The following is a 24,807-nucleotide window of genomic DNA, read 5'->3' on the forward strand; positions in this document are numbered from 1 at the left end:
TTAGATATGATATACCCTCATCCTCTGTATTTTGATCTAAATGGTACAGTATGGGAATGTAATTAGATAAATTATGCAACTCATTAGAATGCATTTCAAGATTAGATTAAATTCTGTAACATTATTAACACATAAGGGAGATAAAATTACTGCAGGCATTACTTCTAACAATCTACATAGATATAGATCTGCCAGTGCATTATATGATGGCAGACCTGGGTTAGTGCAGTCTGGAGTTGTACTTATAAACAAGTATAGGTGGTATTATATAGCATACTACTGATGATACACATCTCCATTATACATAAAATTACATTTCTATTTGTGTATATGCTATAAAAAAAATTTATTAATATCACTTTTGTTATTTGACACTGCTGTTTAATTTATTCCCTTGGCTAATTTTGTCTTGAAAGAACAGTAACATTGCAATTCTGAATTCATTATTTCCATGCTTTTTGGTGATACCCTTCATCTGTCTTCACATCTCCAAAATTGATGTTTGGAATTTTATAAAATTATTAGCTTTGTTACCTAATTGGTAACCATTGGCAAGAAATATGTCATCTTTGGTTCCCGCACCTTGGGGTTAGAGGTCAAGTATGCAAAATTTGCAATTATGAACATATTTTCACATATTTTCTAATGAAACCTTAGCAATACACTCATAGCAGAAAGACACATTTTCATGTGTGCTAGATTAAGCATTATGACTCCAGCATCACAGTCAGTTGACTTTAAGGTGAGTGGGGTAGGTGGGTTTGTTTTGGAATATGCTATACAAAGCATGGGGATTTGCAATGGTGAGTCGTTGAAATTGTTATAGTTTGTATTGTCATTTGTTTTAGTATCTTTTTAATGGCCAACCATGACAGTGATAAAACATAACAGTAATATCCTTCACCATCGATCCATCCATTACACCTCCATTAAGTTTTTCCTTTAGGTCATTTCAGGCAGGGCATTCCTGTGCCATGAGCACATTTTGTAGTTTACATCAGTGTAATTTTAACAGCATCTTGTATTTAATTTTTTGGTCAGTCAGTAATGTAAAGAATTTTCAAAATTGAGATATTGCATACAATTTTTATTGCATTATTTTAGTAAAATTGAGATAACAGCCAAGTATAATGTAAAGCATTTTCAAAAATGAGATATTGTATAAAATTGATATTGGATTCTTGTAGTAAATTTTAATATCCTAGCCAAAGATAATGTAATGATTTTCAAAAATGAGATATTGTATAAAATTTTTATTGGATTCTTGTAGTAAATTTTCATATCATAGCCAAGGATAACATAATAATTTTCAAAAATGAGATATTGTATAAAAAATTTATTGGATTCTTGTAGTAAATTTTCATATCATAGCCAAGGATAACGTAATAATTTTCAAAAATGAGATATTGTAAAAATTTATATTGTATTCTTGTTACTGATACCAAAACTGTAGTGAGATATTGTAAAAGAAGTTTAAAGCAACTTAGCAGTCTTTCGTGTTGATTTCATCTCTGGCACCAAACTACACAAGCTGATTTTTTTTAAAATTTACTTTTAGATTTCATTTTTGATTCACAAAAATTTACATTTGTGCGAAGCTCTTAGGTTAGTAATTGTGTGGTTTTTTTCTTCTCTTTTCAGTGCTCAGAAGAAAAATAAGAAAGGAATATTCTAAAGTAGACCCTAATCGTGTGAATTTCAAAGCATGTGTGGACTTAGTACAAAACATCAGTTTTTCAACATGATGTGTCTAGATGCAACAACATTATTCATGCTCCTTGATATTACACGTGGACCAAGAGACGGTTTCTCAAGGATAGTTATCAATTCAATTGAAATTCACTTAATTTTATAATTCTGACATTATTTTTTTAATTGTTAGTTTCCGATAATTATGTGAGCTATATTGATGTTTCTTGTGTCATGAAATCACCTTCATCCATGTTTTTAGTGTTATTTTAGTGCAATACAGCATTTATAGTTGAAGGATCACTTACATTTTATTTTTATTTAGATAAGTCATGAATATGTGCATTTCATAAATTTATATGCAAGTCATTGAAGAAATTATAATGTTGTTGATGACGTCTGAAACAAAAAGTAAACCTGAATTTAAAAAAAACTATAGCCAATTGTTTCCTTGAAAAATATTGGAGTGCTAGTTAGAAATGCAATAATTTTAAAATCGTAGATTTTCTATTTTCCCCCGAGTCGATATTGTATAAAAACCTGAAAGGGACTCCTTCATAAATATTTTCTGATAGTATTCAAAAATGAACCTTATTACTGGGCACATTTCTAGCCGAGTTGTAGGAGAAATTAGGTTTAACTCTGCAAATGAGGACAAAGCCCCAAGTCATTCTTTTGTAAATTATAACCATAAACATTGGCAGGTATTTTAATACTGTTTGGGCTTTAACATGGCTGGTTTGCATAACCTGAACTCAAGAACCCAGTTGATCCTTGACATATTGATTGGAATAAATCTACATGGCTAAAACAGATGTAAAAAATAGATTGTTCTTGAGGTTAACATGGATATCTGTATAAACTTAATCTGCATAACAATGAATTAAATAAGGTTGTGTCGAATTTTAAAAAAAAAATTGCATGCATTGCCAGGATGAGTTTGTATCATTAACAGGGTATTTATAGTAACTTGAAATAATCATTCCTAGTCCAGGATGATTTGCCATTCTCATTTTGAGGAGAATCTCATAAAATGATGCTAATTAGCTCAGCAAAATCTTAAATCAGCTCTGTTCAAGCAGAAATTTTGTTTGTTTTTTTATTATACTTAAATAGGCTTTTTGTTATTGTCAGCCAGTTGTTAGGAGAGGTATCCTAAAATGGTTATTTAAAAGAGATCAATTGAATTTTAGTATTATATGTGAAGGAGTCTCTTGAAAAAATGGTATATTGGTCATTCAAATAAAAGGCAATTTTTTTACTTGTGCCTAAGGTACAATAAAAGTCAGCATTATTAAAAAGAGAAGAAAAAAATGCATAATTTAACTTTGATGGTTGACAGTATCTGAGTCATCTGGTTATAATTGCTCATGTTGTAAGCACTTAGAAGGGATTTGGTGTATTTCTTCCTTATGTATATAGTGTGTGTATTGATTGCCTTAGCATAAACAGTACAATATGACTTGTATTTCAAGCCCATTTGTTTCTGTTTTCATTGACAAGTACAATAAAATTATGGTACCATTATATAAGTCAAGTTCATTCAGGAGGACAAGTATAAGAAATCTTTGGACAGAAAGTTTCTGTAATAGCATAAAGAGAGTTTTCATATTTTTCACATGACAAGTTTGATCATTGACAATTCACATGCTGTAGGAGGACCATCAGTTTGAAAATCTGACGTACAGTAGCAGTATAATTAAAGTGGAAAGATTTATCTGTATTAGCAGGAAAGATCTGCTTAAAACTACGACACTCTTACAAAACCAGCATCCATTGGAACTATTAATATACTAGCTGATTTTGAGATTGTTTAATGTAGAATTCTACGAATCATAGGATTACGAGGCAAGAATTCTGGTCCAAGTGTTTTGAAGTCTTACCTGAATGCTCTGGCAAACATTTGTACAGAGTTGACCTTGTATAATTGTTGTTCTTCTATACTCGCTTAGTACATAAATTATACATATGAAAATGATTTCACAAATACATACAAAAGTTTACATACAAACCTTCCCTCTATTGTGGCTGATATTATACAAAAGCCTATGTTAAAACAGGTAAGCTGTAGTAAAGTAGCATGTGTAGTTTCAATCTTTTATTATATCTGATATCATATAAATGCCCTTGTTGAACCAGGTAAAATGTACTATACAAGCATATGCAGTTCTAATTCTTAATTATGGCTGGTACCATAGACATTCCCATGTTAAACTTGGTCAACTGCACTAACTTAGTCACTCCACTATTTGTTTATGGTTGATATTTTATGCAACTGAAACTGGCCTGATCGTCGCATCAATAAACTTTATAACAATAGTGTGCTTGAAACTTTGTTGAAGTAAGAGACTTTTTGGGAATGGAATATAATTTTGTATGGATTTACAGTAATTTTGCTATCCTATTATTTAGTCACAAGTGTATGAGTACTAAGCAAGCATCATCTTGATTTAAAAATGATACGATAAGAATCACTCAACCAAGATGTGGGAAACTACTTGCCTAAAATTTGGTAAAGCTGTATTCATTACCCCATACAGTTGGGCTTCCATTTGAAATCATGCAACTTGATAACCAATTTATTTAAACTCCATTTACTTTTTCACTAAGATGCTTTATATACTCATAAGTCAAGTCTAACTCGGATCTGTTGCATGTGCTGGGCAGTTTGCTTCAAAGTAATCGGAAGAACAAACAACTTAGACCCATATCTGCAGGCGTATTATGTGATGGCATACCAGGGTCTATGTGGTTTGCAGTTGGATTTGACTTGTAAGCAAGTACATATGGTACTGGTACTTTCCATGTCTTCCCAATACTGTGTCTGCTGTTATGTATGTCCTGATTGTAAGCTTTCATTACCCATGCCTTGGCAAGTAGGGAACACTCATTCAATTAATTTATTTGTTCTGTCATTTTCAGAACCATATATGCTTGCATATAAGTCTAGTCTAATTGCAAACAACATAGACCCTGGTTCATTATGCATCAGCATGTGAGCATCTGTGTTTGTTCTACTAATTATATCAACAAACTGAACAGACCCACATCTGCTTGTGTATTATGTAGGAACAGGTCTGGTTCTGTTCAGTTTGCAGTTGGATTTGTAAGAATATATATATGGTATCTTCTATATTCTCTAATGTTTTACCACTAGTAGAGTGTGAGCCTGCTATAACAAGATGGTTGGAGTCTATAGAAACTGTGTTATGTACCGAACCATGTTATAAACAACCAAGTCAGTTAGCTGCAGAAAGTGATGCATGTACCAAATTAATGCAAAAATATGTGCTTCATTGGTACTGTTACCATCTTAATTCACAGCATATTAAATGAGAAATACATATTTAGTGAGAACAGAGTACATACACGTGTATATGGTTTATATACATGTTTAACGTATAGCTTGAATAGAGTATCAACATTGTGTACTTGCCTGGTAATCTCATCACGTGCAGTAAATCCACAATACATTTAATTCCAGTGAAAATATGTACACAGATTTAAAATATTCAACAGTTTTGTCACAGGTCATTATGTGTCTGAATTCAGTGGAAATAAATAGCAACATTATTTAATAAAAGATGAAGTACATTTACGGATTGGAACATCCCAGGGTTGATAAACGGTGTCGGTTTAATTTCATACTGCTAAAATTTTCTCATTTGCAAATCATAATACTTTATTGGTTTGATATTTTAACTCTATGATGTTTAGTTGCTTTCTGTTACTGTCATGTTTGCTCTTGGCAAAGTCAATCTTGTACCTCACATGAAGAATTTTAACATGGCTAGTTGTGATTGATTAACACTGGACTTAATCCTGCCCAGGACTTCAGTTTTTTAACAGTAAATGGATTGTTTCCATTGTAAATGTCCACTAATTAACACTATTACATTTATTCCTTTAAACAACTACAGCAAGAATAATTGTTGATTAACAGTCTAATCATTTTTATAGGGAATGAATGATATTCACTGATCGACAGACTGCATGTAATAACTCCACCAAACCATGCACGCATGTTAGTGGCTTTCATTTTTAATGTTTTATAAATCTTTTCCCCATAATTTGAACAAGTTTTAGCTCTGCAAATGACTTTGATGATTAGCAGTATACTTAAGTTAATTGATTTTATAAATTCAGATGAGAATCTTTTATCAACCACCACCTTGTTTGGTTCTTGGTTGTGTATGCAGTTTGAAGAACAAACATGTTAGCTATTGTTTGAGCAACATTGTATACAGAATGCATTGAAGGCAAACACAAAGAAGACCTAATGGCTTTATTGTTCATGGATTAGTAATAATCAACTCAAACACTTATGAGCTGACATCTTTCAACAATAAACTAAGATCAAAGTTCTCAATAGGCTATTGGGTCAAATACTAGTATTTCCTATGTTTAATTTGGCACAAAACGTAAAGAAATTGTTGAAATTTTAAACTTTCAGGAGCCACGCTACGATCATTTTATATTTGAATTCTGATATGATCTCTTCCCCAAAATGTTAATAAACCTTTTACAGGTTATTTTTCATACATTTAAAAAAAACTTTTTTCATGTACAAGAAAAATACATGTATGTAAAATTTCAGGAGCCAAAATACCATTGTCTTATATTCAAATTCATACGCATTCCTTCCCCAAAATGATAATAAAGTTTTAACATGTTATTTTTCCTAAGTTTTAAGAATAAAAAATATATTTCGTTTGCAAGAAAAATACATGTATATAAAATGTTGGGAACCACGCCATGATCGTGTTACATCTGAATTCATGTTATGATAGAGCAGGGTCACACTGTATTTTTCAGCCATTATCTCTGGTCATTTTTGGCATGTGTACCAACTTCATAATCACTTGAACATGTACATTGATAGGCTTTTAAAAAGAAAGCATTAGTTATAAAGCAGTGTTCTATACCAGTCTTAGAGCGCCCTAATTAGTCTCCATCATGTATTATATTAGGATTGTTGTTGATAGTGACAATGGGAGTAACATAGCACATGACAGTGAAGACCTAGGAGATTTTGATGTCCATTTGGCTTTATCAATTCAGTTATTGCACTTGTCAGCAGTATGTTGTGAAGAGTCAAGAATTAAAAGGAGGGCAAGAGCTGTGTAAAATCAGATTTATAATTTTTTTAATGCTCATAATCCATCTCAGTAGAACAGGCCAGATGGACCCTTTTGCATCTTATAAGAGGTAACTAAAGATTTATGAAGGAGCAGTTGGAAGTTGGCATGCTTGACTTGTGACTGAAAGGATGTGGGTTCAAATCCTACCATCAGATCAGCCTGGGTCAACTATTGTAGTGTGTCATTGGCAAGGTGCTTTATTCCAATTACCTTGGCAGTAAGTACACCATTTGTGTTTCTGTGCCAAAAAACACCAAACATATCAGACAGAAAATAAGCTACATGAATGCTTTGGTTTGTCTTGGGGAATTAATTGACAGATCATTTGGTGCTGTTAAGAACTGTCACAAAAAGTTAAGAAACTTGCCTAGTTATATGTTTTGTGTGTTCTTCTATGCATTCATTGCCTTTTTTTTTTTACTTTTGACTGACCAACACTTTGTTTCAGAATGTAAAGACCCAGACCCCTCCCCAAATAAAAAGATCCAAATATTCTTGTTATATACATTCAGACTTGAACAAGGTGTTCTTAAATATTTGGGGGGTCCCGAGTGGTCTTAAATATTTGGTGGGTCCCGAGTGGTCTAAAGCGCTCTCTGTTACAGATCACTGCCATCTCACCTCTGCGTGTGTTTGAGTCTAGGATTCAGCCAATATGGGTATGTGAGAAAGCTTGCCAGTAGCTTCTCGTGGGTCAGTGGTTCTTCCTACACCAATAATACTGGCTGCTATGCATAGCCTATCGTGTGCTGAAAAAATGGCGTTAAACCCCACAAAAACAACTTAAAAGATTTGGTCTAGGAGAGATTGAGGTTATCTGTTTTTCTCATGTATTTTAATATTTGTCAGTGTCATAAGTTTTGTATTTATTTTGTCAAAAATGTAACCATTATATCATTTAACTACGATGTATGCTGATTGTATCTTTGTGTAGGAAACATTTATCACCAAAAGTATATATTAAACCATATTTCTTTATCTGAGATACATGTCTATCATGTACCATTTATTTATTATAAAATTTAAATTTTGCTTCATTATCAAGGTGTACTACTTCATTTAAGAAGTATTTTTGTAGACACCAGTGATGTCATCTTCAAACGTGAGCACTTATAGATCATGCTGTATAGATACTCGTCTTTTGTATCCACATAGTTTAGGGTGGGTGGGTGGAGAAGCTACAATTTTGGGCTAATGGTTTTTTGTTTCTTTTCTTGTCACTCTCTGCACCAGGATATGAATGGTTGGATTGGATTAGAAGGGTTACTATCATTATGTAATATTACACATACCAGGTCCTTCGCTAGGTACTGACTCTGGTATATTACACTAATAGAAATCGACATTTAACCTGAATTTTATCATTAACATCAGCAACTTCACTAAAATGTTGCACAAATTCCTCTTTTCGGAGCAATTTTACGTTAAAAAATAATTTTATGGACTGTTTGCACTTGAAAAGGTACATAAGAAGTCTGCAAATCTGATTCACCTTGTTACGGTTGTGTTAAGAAACAGCTCAGTCTTAATCACTCGTGTTTATATTGCAACAAAACTATATATTTGGATAATTATTATGCGGAATTTTATTGAAATGTATCTTGTACCTTCATTAACATTGTTTATTTTTTCAGGGTGATAAACTGTAAGTTATAATGTACATGAATCTTTCATTTCACATGCACAAATTGTCAAATCTTTGAAAATTTCAGTGGAATAATAAACCTTGGGGTTCAGTGTTAGAAAGTGGGCTGACCAGGCTAATCGCTGTTTCATTACAATATGCTGAGAAAGATAATTTGTCTTTCTCAAACTTTATGCTGACCTCCATTTCTTCTCCTTTTCTTTGTCCTCCATTTAATTCTGTATTGCTGCTCCTATTGCGTAAAATAGTTCTAAAGCAATAATTTTTGTTGTTGAGCGGATGTCTGCTCTGTTGCCAATTAAATTCTTACATCTGTCTGCAATTATGTTTTAATATAAAAGATTTCTAAAGAACTCGCACATCAAACATTTGTGAATTTGATTGTATACCCTGGGATTTAATACAAAGCTTTTGTAATCCAAAAATCTATATATATATATCTCCGTAAACTTGTTCATAATGAGTATTAGTGACAATATATGAACCTGTTATTGCTCAATCTTTTATAAGGTGCAGGAGAGTGCTGGCATGACAACTGTCAATTTCTGTATATATTTATTTTCCAGACTGGTGTCTTGTATTGTTCATTAGATGTTTACAGTAGCCTTGCAGCTTCAGAAATAAAAAGAAAATCAGTATTATTAGTTTAAAGAGTGTTTCTTCTCAATGAATCGTTTTAAATATTGATGTTTGTCACATAAGTGCGTACCCATAACAAAATCTGAAAATTTTCAACAATTTGAGATTGTCACAACAGGAAAATTTACCATACAGTATGTATTGCTGACAAAAGTGTGCTGCAGTGTTGTTTCAGTGGACTTGTTTCTGGTTGTATTGAAAACATTATCTTTGTTGTATATTATTGTTGTCTTGTATTTTTGTGCTTATTTTCATGGAAATTAATCAGCCATATGAACTATATTTTTTTCTATAGACCCACCATAAGGTTGAGTGCATTTATGTTTTGTTCCGTGTTCCCCATTTCATTTCTGAACAATAACTTGAGTTACCCAGAAGCTACAGTTGATAAACAATTTAGATGGCTGGCACTTTGGTAAGGAAGAAACCTATCAATTTCAGCATTGAGAGGTCTGACTTACTTTGAAGGAAGATAAATGGTTTGAACACAATAATGTTGGTTCTACATCACAAATCTGGACCAAACTGTCGATGGCTTGTGCTTGCAATAAGGAAGCCTATTCAAGTCATAAGATCAAGGTCACTTACTGAAAGAGGAAAAATCACTTTCACACAGTAATGTTCTGCATTATAAAACTGGACTAAACTTGTGGATGGTTTGCAATTGGGGTAAGAAAGAAGCATTTCAAATGTGAGGTCAAAGGTCACAGACCAAATGGATTTTGCATAACTAGTTCTCAACTATATAGCTTAACCAAAGTTAGTGGAGGGTTTGTATTTAAGATATGGAAAAGGTTAGGGTCAAAAAGACTTAAAGAAAAATGGGTTTTGTGAAGTAAATTTTCTGTTAGAGTAAGTTCTTTGGCCAGACTTTATGGATAGCTTGCAATTAGGGCGATTTAAAAATATATATATTTTCAAACATTTGAAATTGGCTACATGCAGTAGTAGTAGTAATAATAAATTTTACATGCTTTTGTCCAGTAAAAAAATAGTCCCTTCCTGTAACCTGGATTTGTATTGGTGGGTTATCTAAGGGAGTTGATCACAGGCAGTATTGCAAAAGATTACATTAGGAAACAAGTATGATACCATCCAAGGTATGGGGAACATTTTACAAAGACAAGTTTTCTATGGGCTGTCAGTATGTATATATTCAGCTATTCATTGTTGATGACATCATTGTCAGTAATAATATATTTAACATGGAAATTAAGTCTTGAAGGGTACTATACTGTACATGCATATTAGAAGATGAAGGAAATTGTTCATCTCAGGGTTCTGACTCAATGCCCCTGCCCATTCCCCCACCACCCCTGCAAAGAAACAAACAAATTTTGAGGATTAGTGGATTCAGACTGCATCATATTTGACCTTAGTCTTACAGAAACTTGTAGGTCTCTATCGCCTGTATGTTTTAGTAAGTCACAGTTAACAAAACACATGCGTAATCAAATACAGTGCCTTAATTAAACTGTTTTTTGGTTGCCATTTTCTTTTTCTTTGTATTTACTAGCTTTGTGTAAGTAATTTGTAACTGGTGTTATGACTGCCTCAGATTTGGTGTGCAGCTCAATCGGAGATTTTTATTTTCAAACATGCACCTTGACTTATTTAAGTTTCTGTTTCTGGTAAACTTATTTGTTTGGATGTACACAAAGTTTAGAGGTAAATGTTCTTCCATGGGCAACATAATGTAAATGGTGCCCGAGACATCCAATATGGCCACCAATGTGTCATCTTGAAAATTGTGTTATGGCTACTACTCCTTAATAGTCATTTTTTTGGCATCGGGTTTTCACTTTAACACTTCTTGCAAGATCTTGGTGGTGCTGAATAAAAATGGTACCAATCTGATATCCAATGTGATTTCCACCACAGTCTTCTTTAAAATCTTCTCATAACTTCTCCATGAAGACAGCTTCTTATTGCATCTTTTTTGGAATGGGTTGGGTCATCATGTTCACATTGCGTTTTCACTAAAATACACACATGTCCACGTGGTCTTTAATAAAATAAAATGGTCCCCTCAGACATCCAATCTTATTATCACTACTCTGAATATATGGTGGTATCTACGTGGGGTTTTCACTCCACAAAGATTTGGGATGTTGGTACTGAATAAACAGGGTGATGATCCAGTATGGCTGCTATGTCTTATTGCTACTTCTACATAGCTACATTGGGTTTGACCAAAAGACTTCTTATCATGTTGAAAATACAATATGGCTAACACGTTTGTCAGCTTGAAAATCTTGTTATTCCTGCTGCTGAGTGGATGGTTTGGGTTTTCACTTAAAGGCTTTGCATGATATTGAATGGGTCTAAATGAAACGGGGTGACATCTAGTATGGTTGTATGATGGCTGTGTTGAAAATCTTGTTACAGATACCTCTTTTAATTGCATAGTTGTAGTGAAATGCATTTTTCACAAAAAAACTTTTATAGTCTCTAGAAAGCCACTTTAGCTCAGTTGGTAGATTGTCAGACTCATAATCCAAGGTTCAATACCTGTCCATGTCATCCTGGATTGACTGCCCTAGTGTGTCCTTGGGAAAGGTACTTAGCTCTCATTTCCTCTGCATAATACAGTGAATAATTTGTTTAAAGTGCCATTAAAACCAACATCCAAGTTGTTCCTAAATGTAAATGGTGCTGATCAGACCTCTAATTTGATGGCCACAATGTCACCTTGAAAATCTAGTCATAGACTTTTCTCCTAAACATATAGAAACATGGATTTTTCTCAAAAGACTTGCGACATGTGTAGATAGTCCTAAACAAAAATGGTGCCAGTCAGACTGCCAAAATGCCTGCTATGGTAGCCATCTTGAAAATCTCGTTACATCAGCTGTTCATCAGAGATGGTCATATAGACATGGGGTTTTCACTTTAAGAAAACTTTCTGATGGGATATAGTTGGTCCTAGATAAAAACAGTGCTGATGAGATCGGTCTAACATGATGGCCATCATGAAGGTCTTGTTATTACAAATCAATGGTATGGTTTGTTTACATTAACACATGGTTTTCACTATAATACTTCTTGCTATATGTAGTTGGTACGAAATGAAAATTATGCCAAAATGACCTCCCAAATTAAAAACTTTTGTTAAGAGCTACCTCTCTTTATTAGATGGCATTATCAAGATGTTTTTTTTTTTAAAGAAAATAGTTTTATTACCAAATTTGGTATGTTGGAATTTCTCATAAATATCATCCATGGGTTCAGTACTTGTTAAAAAGACCCAGACTTGTCATAGTCATGAATTGGGGGTGGGGGTAAAGCACAAGTCTCTCTGAGGGACACTTGTCTACAGTGTATATAGTTCTTAACAGTATTATGTATCGTGGCTTTTATCTTGCATTTAGGTCTATGTTGGTTGGTTAAGTAATCATTAGATGTTGTCATTTTATGTCATTCATTTGTACAATGATCAACTTAGATCAGTAATAAATTTTATACTTTAAATAAAAATTAAATTAATGACTCTTCATCATTTTATTGTTCATTTCTGATATTTAATATTTTTACATGAAACATCTACTTGAAATGACAAGTCTTCTGTAAAGATATATTTTAATACAGTGAACCTCTGACATGAAGACAACCCCAGTGAACAAGACCATTATTTACTTACTGCATCAATAACTATATTTTGTAATGGAAAGTGTACCATTGATAAACTTGAACAAGCATGACCCCACTACAAACAAAACATACATGAACTCAAGTGAGGAAAGTGTGTGTGTGATCTGGATTTTTAACGTAGCTTTGAAAAAATTTCAGTCATATCGCTATGATGTCTGCAGTGTGGCAGTTTATAGATGTCTAGCACTTGGGCATGATGTCCCACCCAGTCGCATTATTCTGACACCAGGCCAACCAGTCCTAACACTAAGAGAAGTTCGCAGAGTTTTGGGAAAAATTTAAGAAGTTTTCAAGGCACAGCTGCCAACGCCAGAGTACAAAAATTCTGGCTGCTTATGACAAAATGACTGATTTTCAGGAACAAATACTGATTTTTAAAATTTTAATTTGTATGTAACTATTTACAACATCTGTAACCATCAGCAAAGACAGTAACCTACTTACTAATTTAAGGTCAAAGATGCATTTCTTGTATTCTTGCACTAAATTTGATTGCCCATTCTGAAGGTGCAAGAAGTGCAACACACTCATATTCAGACACAGGCGGTTTATGGAAGCCGTTTCCACAACTTGTTTTTTTCAATCATTATCAATTCCAATGTACCATCTTTCATTTATGATCTGAATTCTGTGCAAGTTCTTTTGCTGAGCTGTTTTCATTCTAGCACATGAGTAATCCTTTGCGATTTTACTTTATGGAAAAAAGTGTGCCAAATAAATCACCAGTAGCACTAGCAACTGAAAGATGATGGTCCATTTCTAAAAGAAATTTAGTAAAACTTCTGACCAAACTTTATCAATGTTCTCTCTGGTACTTGCAAACAATTCAGGGTGTGTTTGTTGATGATGAAGCAGCAAGCTGATGATTATTAGCTTTTTATGTTTTTATGTCATGTCCATAAGCAAAATCACAATTTCACAATTTGCAAAACGCAGTTTTCTCCTTTACTAGAAGGTTTTCACAAATCTAAACATGATGCCATAATTGTACTTCTAGATCTTTTTTTTTTCCTTTGCGGGAGAAAATTCTGAATCATCTGCTCTGCTTTTCAACATAAATAGAAGTTGAATATTATGAAGATGAGATATAGTGATAGCGTCAACTTGTTTGCGCAATCCAATATGGTGGTTAAAGACTAGCATGGTAGCCTCAATTTCGAATGAACAAATCCTATTTTATAACTATATATCTCTATATACATATGACACATTTACACCCACATTTACAACCAGGTGCCTGATCTAAACAGACAATTGCAAGAGATTTTTTTGAAAATTTAAAAAATTGATTTATAACAAGAAAAACATACACCCATATTGAGGTCTACAATATGGGAAGACTGGACACTTGGCAGCTATGTCAAAGAAATGACTCAGATTCAAGGATTTTTTAATGTTGCACAAACCTCGGGATTTTTGGTATGATTTATCATCCATTGTCTCCTATATGCATCCCAAAAACCACTTGACCAATATGCACAGGATTTTATATTGATATCTCATCCAGGGCAAAATGAAGCATATGTAAAAATCCTATTGTATGGGCTGTATTACCACACTAGCCATTTGACAGACTGGCAACAATATCAATTTATTTGAATACAAAAAATTTAAAGCAGTAAATATATGATTTATAAGTGAAATAAATTATTAAGTTCAAGGAATACATCTGTCTTTTGCTTCTGAACCATATTTTTAACATAAACAACTTTATATGCAACAAACAAAATTATCTTGAAGGCAACCTGGCACCAACATGGCATCCTAATACATGTATGTGAACATATTAATGTGAAAGCTTTACATAATCAAGCACCCCATAAAAAACCCATTAAGCTCATGCAAATTTGTTGATGAAATTGAGAGATGATGGGTAGAAACATGGGGAGCAACTCCGGCAATTCCCTGGATCTGCCAAGTTTCCATCATTCAGTTTGCACCGAGTCCTAAAATAAGTTAAATATATTCCTAGACACCTGATCCATATTATGTTGAAACAGTGAAACTGACTTTTATTATACATTTGTATTTGTGTGTGGTTTGGATTTTTAATGTAGCTTTAATATTTTTTCAGTCGTATTACTATGATGCCTGTAGTGTTACAGTTTATAGTTATGTCTAGCACTGGGGTATCATGCCACAGACATGTAGCATCATGTCCCACCCAGACACATTATCCTGACACCAGGCTGACCAGTCGTAACACTAACCTCTTAATGCTGAGCGCCAAGTGAGGCTGCTGTTTGTATCATTTTTATAAGTCTTTGGTATGACTCGGTCTGAGTTCGAACCCACAACCTCCTGCATCTGAGGCAGAAACTCTTAACCGCCAACTATACATTTCATAGTGAGATACTGAAATATATCAGTGGGAGAGAAATGTTGGTCCTGAATGAAAATGATGCTGATGCGAACTTTTCCTCCAGAGTTGATGGCAATATCTGCATGTTTTCATCAAAAGGCTTCTTACGATACCTGCTTGGCCAAAATGAAAATCGTGCCCAGCAGACATCCAACATTGCTATTTTCCTGATTAGGTGGTCATATTGACATGGACCTTTCAACAAAATTCTTCCATTTGTCCTAAATGAAAAAAGTACAAATCTTATATCAAATATTCCTGGAAATTCTTTTCTGACCATAGAGTGAGTGTCAGTCCTTAAAAGGGGGTCTTGTAAGCTTTGCTGGTCAAAGACCAGAATAATTTAGGGATGGCCTATTGTCTACTGTCTGTCAGTCCAATAACACGCATCTGTTATAGCTACTCCTCCTAAACTCCCTGAAGGTTTGCCATGAAACTACACGCACATTCATCTCATGATGTTGGCCACCACAGCTTGAAGAACTTGTTATTGCTACTGAATTGATGGTAACATCATATCAACATGTGGTTTACACTAAAAAACTTCTATGATGTCTAGTTCTAAATCTAAATCGTGCCAATCAGACATCCAATGTTATCACCATGGCTGCTAGCTTCAAAATTCATGTTATCACTTTTTAAGGGGGTGCTCACCAGTTATTATGTACTTTTGACAGAGTGACGTATGTAAGGTGAAGTTGTTTGCATTTGAAACATGCACAGTGGAGAGAATGTTATTTTGATGTAATGTGGCTGAGATTTCTTTGGATAATGTACTTATGGAAACTGTACATGATCTAAGCACACTGCTAACTAAAATGACTGCTCCCTTATGATGACAAATCAGCCTGAATTAGTCTAAAGTACAATTTAGCACCTATTAAAATGTGGAAAACGAATTTTTCCAACTAGACAATACCAGCATCTAAAAGTGCAATGGACGAATTACTACATATACAAAATGTAAAAAAAGAAAAAGTTATCGGCTCTTTATTTTACAATTTACCTCTGAAGTCCAGGAAGTAAAAATGACCAAATGGAGCTAACAGTTTTTGAAAGATGCACATCTGGAGTAAGGCTAAGCTGTATACTCTATAACCCTTTTTACACCCATCAATCATACACCAAAATAAAGGGAATTAAAGCTTCTTTGAACAAAATCTAAAATATACAAGGTCTTTTTTAAACAGCCAGTATGAAAACATGGGTAAATTATTTCTCTTTAAAATTCTAACTATGCAAAATACGAAACTATAAAGTGCCACCTTCATACAAATATGAAAATGCATGCAATTATTTTTCTTCTTTTCATATCATCTTGTATGATATTCTGAACAAAATGGTACATTAATATTGATGTTAAGCATGAAAATAAGCTAATTATGCTTACATAATATGCTTTGAGGTGTATTGTGTGTTGTTGTTGTTGTTGTTATGGGGTTTAACACCATTTTTCAGCACAAGATAGGCTATACATGGCAGCCAGTATAACTGGTGGAGGAAGAACCCTGGAAAACCCAGGGAAGAACCACCGACCCACAAGAAGCTACTGGCAGGCTTTCCCACGTACCCACGTTAGCTGAGCCTTGGACTCGAACCCACACAGACAGAGGTGAGATGGCAGTGATCCGGAATGGTGAGCGCTTTAGACCACTCGGCCACTCAGGGCCCTGTGTATTGTATGAGTAATGACCTTAATTATGGGGAAATTAGATGTCTTAGAATGTAGGAATGAAGTCAATTTAAATTTAACACTGTTACATTAAGTAAAAGAAATATGTAGTAAAAATGTTTCTTTTCATTTATTTGCAATGAAATTAAAAAAATAAATGATGACCAAGCAAATTCGCTTTCTTCCATATTAAACAATAAGCAAATATTTTAAACTTTGAACTTTGACCTTCATGAACCTTACATCCAATATTCCTGGAAATTCTTTTCTGACCTCCTCTGTTCTATCCCTTTTCAAACTGTAAAATTTATTGGTAACATCTCAGGAATAATTCTGGCAAGTTTCATGTTCCTATCTTTCAGCATAATCTTGTCATTTAGAAAAACTGAAATGGCCTTATCTTGAATTTCTGGAAATTCCTTTTGGTCAATAAAGCATCATTCCCTTAAAGCACTTTTGCTTCTTGTGGTGTTTATAAACAACCAAGCATGGCATAGATCCTGTAAGTTAATACAATTTTTGTACTTTGCTTTTGTCTCATTTATGTAATCTATCTTTTGTCTCATTTATGTAATCATCCTTTTGTAGCTATGGTCCCTTGAGCAAGGAATTGTTAGAATTTAAAAAAGCTTGGGCTGGTTTCAAACCAGTTTTATGCCAGTTTTTGTTTCATATATATATATATATATATATATATATATATATATATATATATATAGTTATAGCTGCTTTCACATAAAGAGGATGCTATACAAGTATTGATTAGATATTAAATTCATGAACTAATTTTAATAAAATGCTTGCATGTTATTTTACAGTTTATAAATTCATGTTAAGGAACATTGGTTTGAGGTGCTTTATGGTATTCAATGATGATATTATATATTTACATGAGGTTATGATGCTAATATAGATGTTATATGGTTTAAGAAAAACCATATAGATCAAATCCAAATCAATGATAGGCATGCTTACTCATATAAATTTATCTTGATTGCTATTCAAGATGTCTTGCATGTATTAACCTAACTAAATTAAAGCATTACCTTCAGACCAAATGATATACGGCAAATGAAAACCCCTACAGTACCACCAAGCATATTAAAAAAAGCCTGTTTTTCGTTTCTTAAAGAGTACAACCTGGATGATTGACCAAACAGTCATTTGGTAAAAAGTATGGGAAAGACACATTATAAACAGATGACTCTCTAGATTGTCTCCACAGTATTACAAACAATAACAGTATCAGAATCCATAATTTTCCATATGGGTCAAACCCCATTTCTGGTAGGTAAAAACAGTTGGCTTACTTGAACATTACACATGGTTTCTTCATTAAAATTGTAAACTCGTGAATTATTATTTACTCAAAATAGAATGTTTCAATGCATTTTTTAACTGTTTTACCCCCACCCCCAAAATCCTGCAAATTCACAATTATACTGATCGCTGAGTTCTGAAAGGTAACACATTCAAAGTTAATCACATCTTCAACAACAGAATACTTACTTCAGATTGACTACCATGGATAACATTGATGATGATATTATAAACATTTATTAACACAGCTGTTTTAAAGATATAATTTTGCTGGAGAAAGATGAAAATGCTGAAGATTCCACCTGTTTTTTTATAAACTGATTTTAGTATTTTTTTTAAATATGATATGGACTAATTTTGCTGGAGGGAAAACACATTGCATTTTTGAAGTCTAAGAAATTTGAGCATGTATAAATAAATGAGTTGCATAATTGTCAATAATTAATGTTTCATGGGTTATAACATTAACTTACTGATCAAAATTATATATATATATATAGGCATGCAGCAATGTATCATAAGTATTCATGAAAAGGCTAAAATGGTGTACATAAATAAACCCCAATCCTCTCCTCCGATGTATTTTGTACTCGGATGATAATATGAAGTGTTAAGATGACCTCTTGGAAATAAACACTGTCCGTGATAATTTATATACTGTTTATTGTCATCTGCTTGAAGCATGATAGATCTGAACAACTGATCCGTAAACATGGGTTGTAAGTCTGCTGAACTTAGTACTGACATAAAACAAGCTAGATAACTGCTACCCATATAACTGATATCCTTTATAACCCCATCCGATGGTCCAAATATATGAACGATTTCAAACATCTCCATCCCTCCATATCCGTGCTATGTCATCATTAATATTGCTGCATCCTTCTTTCTTCCCATCATGCTCTCCTAACACAATAAGACAAGTAATGGCTGCTGCCTGCTCAGCCAGTCTTTTAGACTTTTCCCTAGAAAAAAGACAAAAATAACTAGTGTTCATGGAACATGGATGCTGCCCCCCCACACACACACACACACTGCCTGACAAATAATGTAAGTGCAAAACGTAGCCAAAGTTATATTTATGTGTGTTTGTGTGCATGTGGATTATTTATATATATATATGCATGTCAAGAGTGACACTGTTTTGCCACTGTTAAGTTGGGGCATAGAAAACAATTTTATTTAATCGTGAGCAAATTGGCAGACCAGTTTATAAAAGACATCACAAAGAATAAGGAAGAGTGAATGAATAGAAACCCACCCTCCAGCTGTTACTCATTTTAATGCACTAGTTGGGGTCCCTAACTAATGACTGCATTATCATGTACCTAACCACCATAAAATGTAAAAGCTCATGAATGCATTTTGTTGTTGGGGGATGGGATGTGTGGAATGGGAGCATGGATACAGAAAGTGCCAATACAAAAGAACATTTATCGACATTATTTATGTACCTAAATAAATATGTACTTTTTCACTTCAAAGTATCTCAAGTTTTCAAACATAACAAATAGTTACTGTGATAAAAATAAGCTATCCATCAAAATAAATGTGCCTTTTTCTTTAACTCTATGTGCCTTCATTTGACAGGTCCCTAGTTCATGGCTTACCACAACAAAGAAATGGGGCATTTCATCAATAGATAAGTCTATTATTTCTTGGTCAAAATCTGACAAAGCTGGTGAAAGTCCTACATGGATGATATTCATTCATTAAAAATTGCTATTTCCATTCCTTTACTTTTATAACAAATGAATATCATGCCATGGAGTATCTGTGGGAGTATCACATTGATAAACATTGAGCATCTATGGGAACGTCATGCCATGGAGTATCTGATGGAGTATCACACCATGGAGTATTTGGGGAGAATCACATTGATAATCATTGGAGTATCTAAAGGAATATCACACCATGGATTATCTAAGGGAATATCACACTTTGGAGTATCTGGGGAGTATCACATTGATAATCATTGGGCATCTAAGGGAACATCATGCCATGGAGTATCTGATGGAGTATCACACCATGGAGTATTTGGGGAGAATCACATTGATAATCATTGGAGTATCTAAAGGAATATCACACCATGGATTATCTAAGGGAATATCACACTTTGGAGTATCTGGGGAGTATCACATTGATAATCATTGGGCATCTAAGGGAACATCATGCCATGGAGTATGTGAGGGAGTATCACATTATGGAGTATCTGAGGGAATATCATGGTATGGAGTATGAGGGAGTATCACACTATGAAGTATCTGAGGGAATATGATGCCATGGAGTATATGAGGGAGTATCACACCATGGAGTATCTGAGGGAATACCATGCCATGGAGTATGAGGGAGTATCACACCATGGAATATCTGAGGGGATATCATGCCATGGAGTATATGAGGAAGTATCACACCATGGAGTATCTGAGGGAATATCATGCCATGGAGTATCTGAGGGAGTATCATACCATGGCATATCTGAGGGAACATCATGCCATGGAGTATGAGGGAGTATCACACCATGGCATGGAGTATCTGAGGGAGTATCACTATGGAGTATATGAGGGAGTATCACACCATGGAGTATCTGAGGAAATATCATGCCATGGAGTATATGAGGGAGTATCACACCATGGAGTATCTGAGGGAGTATCACACCATGGCGTATCTGAGGGAATATCATGCCATGGAGTATCAGAGGGAGTATCACACCATGGAGTATATGAGGGAGTATCACACCATGGAATATATGAGGGAGTATCACACAATGGAGTATCTGAGGAAGTATCTCTGCATCCATGAGTCTTCGGGAGATGATGGTGTAGCTTTCGGTTGGGTGCCCTATCTGCACCTTCATGAGTGGCTGAAGAGTCCGACCCTAGAGTGACAGTCTTGGTTGCACTTGCTGCAGGTGAACATCAATGCTTGCTGAGGCTGTTGTTGTTTCACCTACCTTCGTACTCTATTTGCAGTGAGGTTTGTGTTTCTCACCTCCTCAGCTTTCTGAAGACCCTGTCTGAAAGCTAGGCACCAGGTGGAGCAGTCGTCAGCACAGCTCTCCCAGTCATTGACTCTGATGTTGGCGGTCTTCACATCCTTCTTGCAGACATCTTTGTAACACAGACGTGACCATCCAGTCAGTTGTGCACCTTCTGCTAGCTTGCCGTATAGCAGGTTCTTGAGACTGCAAACTGGGCCATTCTCTTGATGAGGCCAAGCCAGCAAAGGTGCCTCTTGCTGAGAATGGAGAACATGCTTTTAATGTTGACATGTTCCAGAACCTCTGTATTGAGTACTCTGTCTTGCCACTGGATGTGCAGAATGCACTGCAGGCATCTCAGGTGGAAGCTGTTAAGTTTCCTCCTGTGGCTCGCATAGGTGGTCCATGCCTAACTGCTGCTGCCTTGGAAATCATGCCATTAACTTCAGCATCAATGGAGAGCGAGCTGGAGATGGCGGACCTGAGGTATGTGAGGTAGGTATGTGAGGTTCTAAACAACTTCCAGGTTGTACCCATCAATGTTGATGGTGGGAGGGGAGTCTGTGCCATGACATACGTTTTCTTCAGACTGATGGTCAGTCCAAACTCCTTACAGGCCTGGGAGAGGCTGCTGTAGTCTATCTTTCGTGTGTGATCTCAAGGCTGCATCGTCGGCAAAAAGCAATTCACGGATGAGAACCTCTATGGCTTTAGTCTTAGCACAGTGAAGGCGATGTTGAACAGCTTACAGTCAGCCCTGGTATGGATGTACAATCCCTCGCTGCAGTGCTTGAAGGCATACTGAAGGAGCATGGAGAAGAAGATGGCAAAGAAGGTCGGCACAAGAACACAGCCTTGCTTCATTCCGCTGCTGCATGGGAAGGCCTCTGATGTTGCACCATTGAGCACACTGTGCTGTGCATGTTTTCGTGGAACGATGTGATGACAGCGAGCAGTTGTGGGGGGCAGCCAATCTTCTGAAGGAACCTGAAGAGTCTGCTCTGACTGACCAGGTCAAACGCCTTCATCAGGTCTATGAAGGTGATGTAGAGGGGCATCAGCTGCTCATGACACTTCTCCTGCTGCTGGCTTAGTGAGAAGATCATGTTGACAGTTGACCGGCTGGCTCAGAAGCCACACTGGGACTCTGGGTAGATGCAGGAGGATAGGGTCTGCAAGCTTGTCAGTGCGACATGGGCAAAAGCCTTTCTGACAATACTGAGGAGGGAAATGCCCTGGTAATTGTTACAGTAACTGCAGTCTCCTTTGTTCTTGTACAAAGTGATGATGTTGGCATCCCACATGTCCTGGGGGATGTGTCCCTGTTCCCAGCAGAGGCAGAGGAGTACATGCAGGGGCTGGAGCAGTGCTGATTTCCTGCTCTTTAGGACTTGAGGTATGATGCTGTCGCCCCCAGGAGCCTTTCCACAAGTGAGGCAATTGATGGCTTTTCTAAGCTCTTCTAGGGTGAGTGGTGTGTCTAGTTCCTCCATGACTGGCAGGTCTGGGATGGCATCCAGTGCAGTGTTGGTGATGACATTTTGGGTTACATACAGCTTGAGATAGTGCTCAACCCATCACTGCAGCTGTTTCCCTGACTTTGCCCATCTTGGACTTGAGGGGGGCAATCTTGGAAGTGGAGGGGCCTGTCGCCTACTGTATCCCCGGTGTTGGCAGCTGTCTGTATACTGGTGCAGAGGTTCAGCCAGTAGGTGTTGGTGCAGCGGTGGTTGGTCTGCTGGGCATTGTTCCTGGCAGTCTTGAGGGCTTTTAGTGTACTAGGGCTAGGTGCAACTTAGTATGCCAGGAGGGCTTTCCACTTCACCTCAGTCAAGGGCTCCATCTCCTCCCAGTTAGCCTCATACCAGTCAGTATTTTTGCACTCCTTCCCGTTGGCATTGATGGCTGAATTGTACACAAAGTCACGGAGGTGGACCACCTGGAGTTGATGGTGTCATCAGGTGTCTCTTTGATGAGCCTCCTGTGTCTTCTCTGGATTGCTTGCACAGCAGGTATTGATGTGAGGGTGACCCTTCTTCTTGGTATGGTGCAGCTTCTTGGGTATTATTCGCACCTTGCTGGCCATGAGGGAGTGGTCCGTATCGAAGTTGGCACTGTGGTAGCTGCAGGTAAGGAGGACACTAGCCAGTTCCGCACGTCTGGTGATGACAAGATCTAGCTGGTGCCAGTGGCGGGAATGTGGGTGACTCCATGACACCTGGTGGATCTCCTCACATTTGAAGGTGTTGGTCACACAAAGGCTGTGGGAGCAGCACATCTTCAGCAGTCGCTGACCAGTCTCACTAATCTTGCTCCTTCCATGAGAGCCTAGACAGGTGGACCAGTCCTCGTAGTCAGCTCCCACTCAGGCATTGAAGTCTCCTAGTAAGTAGAGGCCAAGGCCATCAGCATTGGGGATACTGGATATTGCCTGATCCAGAGCCTCATAGAACTTTTCTTTCTCCTCGTGGGTGGAGCAAAGGGGTGGGATGTACATGCTGAAGATGTTGGCTGGGCCTGAGGATGTTGACAGGGCAAGGATCCTCTCAGTGCCTGATGATGGAGGCTCAATGAAGCCAACAGCATACTGCCTAGGTTCATCCGAGGGCTTCCCTTGCCAAAAGAAGGTGTAGTTGGCTTCCCTGATGGTGCCGCTGTCGGCCAGTTGGGTCGGGAGAGTTCTCTGTCAATGATGGCAGTTTTCTGCGCATCGTCAATCTGCTGCAGGTTGGAGGTGAATCAAGGACACATGGTCCTGATGTTCCAGCTTGCAAAACAAAGAGCTGGAGTCTTCTTATTTCATCTTTGAGTCTTGGCTGGTGCGGAGTTTGTAGCCCACTGAAGCAGGCAGGCCATGACAGGGCAGCACCTTACTGACAAGGCTGCCCAGCTTGAGGCAGGTGGTAGCTGTCCAATGAAACATGGTGATCTCTCACACCGTCAGAAGCAACCCCTGGTGCCAAACTCTATGCCAATCGAGCTTTGACTTAGAACTGGTAAAATGCTGCTTCCCGTGTTATGCTGACGCCTTACAATGATGCTGGTGTGTCCTCTCCAGTGGAGCTACAAATCCTGGGCAGGGTGGTATGGAGAATCAACTGTTGGCCATGCAGTAGATCCCCCCTCTCCATGCAGCTGGTGGACCCAAGGGAATGACGAATGCCTATACAGCTTGGCACCAATCATGTCACAGGAGTTGCTGGAATGATGTTGAAGTCAATGTCAGACCGCCTTAGGGACTCCATCTCCAGATTTTCTGTTGGGTTTACTTGCTTAGCCTTTCCCATGAGTGGGTATAGCTTCAAAGTAGCGGAGGCTTGCAATTGGAGTTTTCCTTCTCCTAGATGAGCAACCATCCAAGGTTTACGAGTCCCATTGACCCGAAGCGTCTGGTTTTATGGTGCCAGTGGCCTGCAGTTATCCCTTTTCCTGACAGTACAAACATGGTCCACCAGACTTAGAAGCTAAGCCACTCGCGAAGGCCAGGAGCTGGATTTTAGTTGACAGAGGCGATCAGAGACACAAGCCATATGGAGCATTTCCGGAGGAGTGGGGCACTTGTTCCCCACTCCTACCCTGGCAATGTCAACCTTGGACCACTGAGGGAGTATCACATAATGGAATATCTGAGGAAGTATCACACTATGATAATCATATTGGAGTATCTAAGGGAATATCAAACCATAGTGTGATACTCCCCCAATGGAC

The 24,807-nt window shown here is 36.6% G+C and overlaps 2 protein-coding genes across 7 annotated transcripts in view; one reads left to right on the forward strand and one right to left on the reverse strand.

Annotated features, from left to right (window-relative positions):
- LOC149779954 (septin-7-like) overlaps nt 1–12,610 on the forward strand; it is a 141,978-nt gene extending 129,368 nt beyond the window's left edge. For all 3 annotated transcript variants that reach the window (XM_089936659.1, XM_089936657.1, XM_089936658.1), the window contains one exon: nt 1,642–12,610. In XM_089936659.1, the coding sequence (XP_089792785.1) occupies nt 1,642–1,675 (34 nt within the window). In that variant the 3' untranslated portion in view covers nt 1,676–12,610. The remainder of the gene's footprint in view (nt 1–1,641) is intronic.
- A 3,491-nt stretch (nt 12,611–16,101) lies between these two features.
- The window catches only part of LOC149779955 (tRNA-dihydrouridine(20) synthase [NAD(P)+]-like), a 77,456-nt gene continuing 68,750 nt past the window's right edge, over nt 16,102–24,807 (reverse strand). For all 4 annotated transcript variants that reach the window (XM_089936661.1, XM_089936662.1, XM_089936663.1 and 1 more), the window contains one exon: nt 16,102–19,084. In XM_089936661.1, the coding sequence (XP_089792787.1) occupies nt 18,946–19,084 (139 nt within the window). In that variant the 3' untranslated portion in view covers nt 16,102–18,945. The remainder of the gene's footprint in view (nt 19,085–24,807) is intronic.

Source organism: Sinohyriopsis cumingii, chromosome 16 (assembly GCF_028554795.1).
Source record: "Sinohyriopsis cumingii isolate HCF-2022 chromosome 16, ASM2855479v2, whole genome shotgun sequence".
NCBI lineage: Eukaryota > Metazoa > Mollusca > Bivalvia > Unionida > Unionidae > Sinohyriopsis > Sinohyriopsis cumingii.